General features: G+C 69.5%; 1 protein-coding gene across 1 annotated transcript; it reads right to left on the reverse strand.

Annotated features, from left to right (window-relative positions):
* Window positions 1–4744, reverse strand: RHBDL1 (rhomboid like 1; the record flags this gene model as incomplete). Its single annotated transcript, XM_041405101.1, has 8 exons — window positions 4630–4744; window positions 2414–2572; window positions 1965–2189; window positions 1359–1507; window positions 1161–1273; window positions 830–930; window positions 339–399; window positions 1–269 (listed from the first exon to the last, which is right to left on the reverse strand). Coding segments are annotated over exons 1-8 (1116 nt in total), but the record flags the coding sequence as incomplete, so codon positions are not given.
* Window positions 4745–4750: the final 6 nt, after the last annotated feature.

Below are 4750 nucleotides of genomic sequence, written 5' to 3' on the forward strand. Positions count from 1 at the left end.
CGGCGGGGGGGGGATCTGTGCCCCCAGCAGGTCGTAGGCGAAGATGTTCCAGAAGACGGCGAAGAGCAGGAAGGTGCCGTAGGACAGCAGCAGCACCCACCAGCCGCACTGGTCCTGCAGGCTCTCCTCGTAGCTGCGCAGGATGGTCAGCCCCATGCTGATGCCCACGATGGCCCCCGCCAGGTGCGCCATGAAGCTCGGCTGCGGGCCCGAGGCCGGCAGCGGCGGCGAGAAGCGGAGCCAGACGGCGCGACCGACCTCGGAGCTCACTGCGGGACAGCGGGAGGCGCTGAGCCCGCGGAGGGACCCGCACGGCCGGGGGGGGGACGGGTACTCACTGCACACCAGCGCCAGCACCATCCGCAGCAGCTTGTAGGGACAGCGCATCCCGGCCCAGTTCTGCGGGAAAGGGAGAGAGGGATGGATGATGGATGGGTGGGTAGATGGATGGATGGATGATGGATGACAGACTGGCACCAGTGATGCTCCAGCACCGAGGTGGGGGCTTTAGCCAGAGCCCCTGGAATGCTCCATGGAGCCCCCTCAGGTCCCTGCGCCTCCCCATCCCCACCCCATGATGCCACCCACGGTGGTCCCCCCTGTGACAGTGCCACCCCTCATGCCACCCACAGCATCCTCCCACCAATGCTGCCCACCCCACAGTGCCAGCCACCCCATGGCATCCCCCCATAATGTCCCAGCACCTTGCCCAACCTGCAGACAGCTCCCATCCCCATTGTCATCCCATGGCATCCCCCACCATAGTGCCCACCCTACACAGCCATCCACCCCTGTCCCCCCCTCTGTGTCCCCTTGTCGCCTGGCTGACCATGACAACGTTGGCGAGGTGAGCAGAGCAGAGGGCGTAGACCCCCCCTGAGCCCCCCACCAGGGGAGCCCTCATGTCCGTGATGGAGACGGTGAGAGAGCCTGGGGGCACAGACAGGGCTCAGCATGGGGTCTCCCCCCACAGCATTAATTAATTACTGTCTACATTAATTAATTACAGCCTGCCTTGCCCCCCAGCCCCCAGCCAAGTGATGCTGGCACTGCCAGCGGAGCCCAGCATCCCCACCAAACTGGGCACTCACCATGCCCTCCCCGGGCTGGTGACAGGAACTGGGGGAAGGTGGGGACAGTCCCCCCCGGGCAGCACCCACCTGCCAGGACCCCGGCCAGGTAGAGGAAGCTGATGCGCAGGATGCCGTGCACCATCTCCAGGGGCACCCCGATCATCAGCTGCAGGAGGGCGTTGAATCCCAGCTGCTCCAGCCTGCCCGGGCACAGGAGGGGAGAGGTGGGGGCTCGGCCTGTGCAGCCCCTGGGGTGTCCCCCCTGTCCCTCCCAGCAGGACCTACCCCACGTGCATGAACATGTAGGTGAGGAAGCGCCAGGCGCGTGCCCGGTGCCCGGGGTGGTAGACCAGGGGGCTCTTCATGTACTCGGGGTGGTAGGTCTGCAGCACCCACTTGTTCAGCCGGGCCCCGTAGCACAGGAACACGATGATCTGTGACAAACCCCGCGGTTGTCACCCCCCTTCACCCCACATCTGAGCCCCACACGGGCACCAGGGTGTCACAGCTGGGGTCACCCATCCCCACTGCCCTGGGGGTGAGTCACACATGTGGGCACAAGGACATCACAAACAGGGTCCTCCATCCCTTCACCCCAGGTGCGAGTCCCCCAAGGGCACCAGGACATCACAGCTGGGGTCACCCATTCCTTTCACCCTGGATCTGAGCCCCTCCATGGGCACAAGAACATCCCAATGGGGCCACCCAGCCCCACTGCCCCAGCTCTGAGCCACCCACGTGGGCACAAAGATGTCACATCCAGGGTCACACATCCCCTCATGACAGCTCTGTGTGCACCAGGAGCTCACAACCAGGCTCACCCCCCTGCCCCGCCCGAGTCTGATCCCTGCCAAGGTCTCCAGCCGGGCCCGGCAGTCCCCGTGCCCGTACCTGGGTGAGGGTCACGGCTGCCATGAACACGGGGGGCGGGCAGGTGCGGTGCTGGTAGAAGTACCAGCGCCGGTCCATCTCGCAGGGCAGGATCTCGTAGGCCACGTAGCGGACGAAGCGTTTGTAGATGCCGAGGCCGGTCTCGTCCAGCAGGACGTCGCGGGGCAGCGCCCGCTGCCCGTTGGCGATGGCGCGCTTGAAGCTGCTGGAGCGCTTGCTGCTGATCTGCGGAGAGAGGCCGTGCCCGCGGGGGCCGCGGGGGCAGCTCGGGACCCCCGGCCTGGGGCCACCCCCTGCCCCGCCACCCCCTCGTGCCATCCCGCCATCCCGCGCCAGGGGAGACCCTGGGGACCGCCGCTGCCTGCCCCCCTCCCCAGGGGCACGGGGAGGTGCCCGGCGCCCACCCCGGGCTGGCACCCACCCCGTCCCCGCGGCCGCCCGGCACTGACCAGGTCTACCAGCTCCTGGTAGCAGACCTGGCCCTCGTCGTTGCCCTGTGCCAGGGCCACCAGCATGTCGAGCTTGGCGGGGTCCAGGGGCAGCTCATGGCTGTGCACCAGGCTGGCGAACGTCTCCACGCCGATGAAGCCGGTGTTTTCAGGGTCCAGCTGCGGGGCACGGCACGGAGCATCACCGGGGGTGCCGCGGCTGCGGCTCCCTGCTCGGCTGGGGACACCTCCGGGTGTCCCTGGTGCCTCACGCCTGGCTCCGTGACACCTGTCCCTGCCTCCGCGGGGGACACCGCAGCCCCGGGCCGTGCCCCGTGAGGTGCCCTGTGCCACGCTGCTGCCCCGTGCCGTGCCGGTGTCCCCGTCTCCCCGCGGCGCAGCCAACACTCTCCCACTCAGTTATTTCTCGCCGCCAGCAGCCTGCCAGCCAGGAAGCCACCAAGCTAAACACACGCGCAGCCCTGGCACCAGCCTCCTACTCCTCCTCCTCCTCCTCCTCCTCCTCCTCCTCTCCTCCTCCTCCTCCCGCCGCCCTTGCCGCCGGCCGCTGGCATCCACCGCGCCCTGCCCGGGGCTCCCTGTGCCATCCTCGGGGCTCCCAGAGCGGGCCGGGCACCCCGAGTCCCCGGGGACAGCGCCCACGGGCACCCAGCGCCACGGAGTGCCTGACGTGGAACCGCTCATGGGGACAGGGAGCCCGGGATGGCACAGGAAGGTGGAGATGGGGAGAGGGCACCCACGGCCAGAGCGCAGCCCTGCAATCACCCTGAGGTCGTGTGGGGTTTGCTCCTTGCTTCTGCCGGGAGGAAATGCGGGAGAGGAGCCTCATCCTCGTGGGATGGGCAGGAGAGGGAGTCCTTGGGACACGGGATCGTATCGCCACCGGATGGGCACCCTGTCCCTCCCTGCTCCCCCGGCAGGAAACAGCCACAGCCTCTTTCCCGAGGGGGTTTGGCTGCCCGGAGCGGGGTGCAGGGTGGGATGAGGGGAGCAGGGTGGGATGAGGGGAGGAGGGTGGGATGAGGGGAGCAGGGTGGGATGAGAGGTGCAGGGTGGGATGAGGTGAGCAGGGTGAGATGAGGGGTGCAGGGTGGGATAAGGAGTGCAGGCAGCGCCTGCAACCTCTCAGCAGCTGCCAGCCCATGGGAGCAGCCCCAGCCACGGGGAGAGGGACACCCGGGTGTCACCCGTGCCCCTGCCCCACACCCGTCACCCCACAGGCTCCACGTGTGTGTGTCACGCCGGGACCTGGCACACGCTGAGCTACCGGCCCCCAGAGCACCAAGAGCCCTGTCAGCAGCCAGGGAGTCCCTTTCTTCTTTTGGGGTACATCTCCCCCCACCCCAAACTCACTGGCACCCTACGACCCCCCGGTGGGGCCCATTCCCCAGCCCCCAGCCCTCCCAGCACTGCTCATTCCCAGGGAAGGTGCTGCTGGCTCCTGAAGAGCCCGGTTTCACATGGAGCCCCTGTGCCCGAGGGTGGGGTGACACGGGGGACAGCTCCGCGGCTCCCGGGTTGAGAGACTCAGCCAAGGTCACGGAAACAGCGGGGGGCGAGTGGGGGATCAGTTCATTTTCCTGATCCCCAAGAAATTCCTTCCCCGTGGCCAGGGGAGAGCCGCCAGCTGGGCCAGGGCTGGGCGGGGATGGAGGGACGAGGCGATGGAGCTCAAGGGGGGCTGGTGGGGGCCGGGGGCAGCGGGTGGAAACCCCTCGAAGCCCCATCGTGCCGCGAGCAGAGCCCCACGCCGCGCAGCGCTGATGCTCCACGGCCTCATCCCGCAATCAGGTCACGGGGGTGGGCGCAGACCCCCGCCTCGCCGGCGGCACCGAGCCCACGGCAGCCCCGGGGCTCCATCCGGCACCCAAACCCCGCCGGCGGCGCTGGGGCTCCGTGCCCAGCACCCCTCGTCCTTGAGGGCGCACGGGCAGGATCCGACCCGGCGCTGACGGAGGGAGAGGCCACAAGTGAGATGAGTCGCGCGTTCTCAGCGGCACAGGGCGGGGGTTGTTCCCCAGGGCGGCGATGAGGGGCTCCGAGGGGCTCTGGCGGGGGCCGGCACGGCCGCGCTGGCCGCCCTGGGTGGGCAGCGGTGCCCGCTGCGCGCCAGCCGTGCCCGGAGCGTGCGAGCGCCCCGGCCCCGGTAGCGATGGCCGCTGTCCGGCGGCCCCCCCGGCGCAGCCCGGTGCCCGGTGCCCCCCGGGCGGCCTCACCTGCTCCTGGATGAGCTGCAGCAGGGAGCTCCTGTCCATGCACCCGGCGGGCTGAGGGCTCCGCCGCTCCCCCGCGCCCGGGGCCGGCGAGCCGGGCAGGGGAGCGGCGCGGGCGGCGGGG

Source organism: Onychostruthus taczanowskii, unplaced genomic scaffold (assembly GCF_017590055.1).
Source record: "Onychostruthus taczanowskii isolate IOZ18803 unplaced genomic scaffold, ASM1759005v1 scaffold10, whole genome shotgun sequence".
Classification (NCBI taxonomy): domain Eukaryota; kingdom Metazoa; phylum Chordata; class Aves; order Passeriformes; family Passeridae; genus Onychostruthus; species Onychostruthus taczanowskii.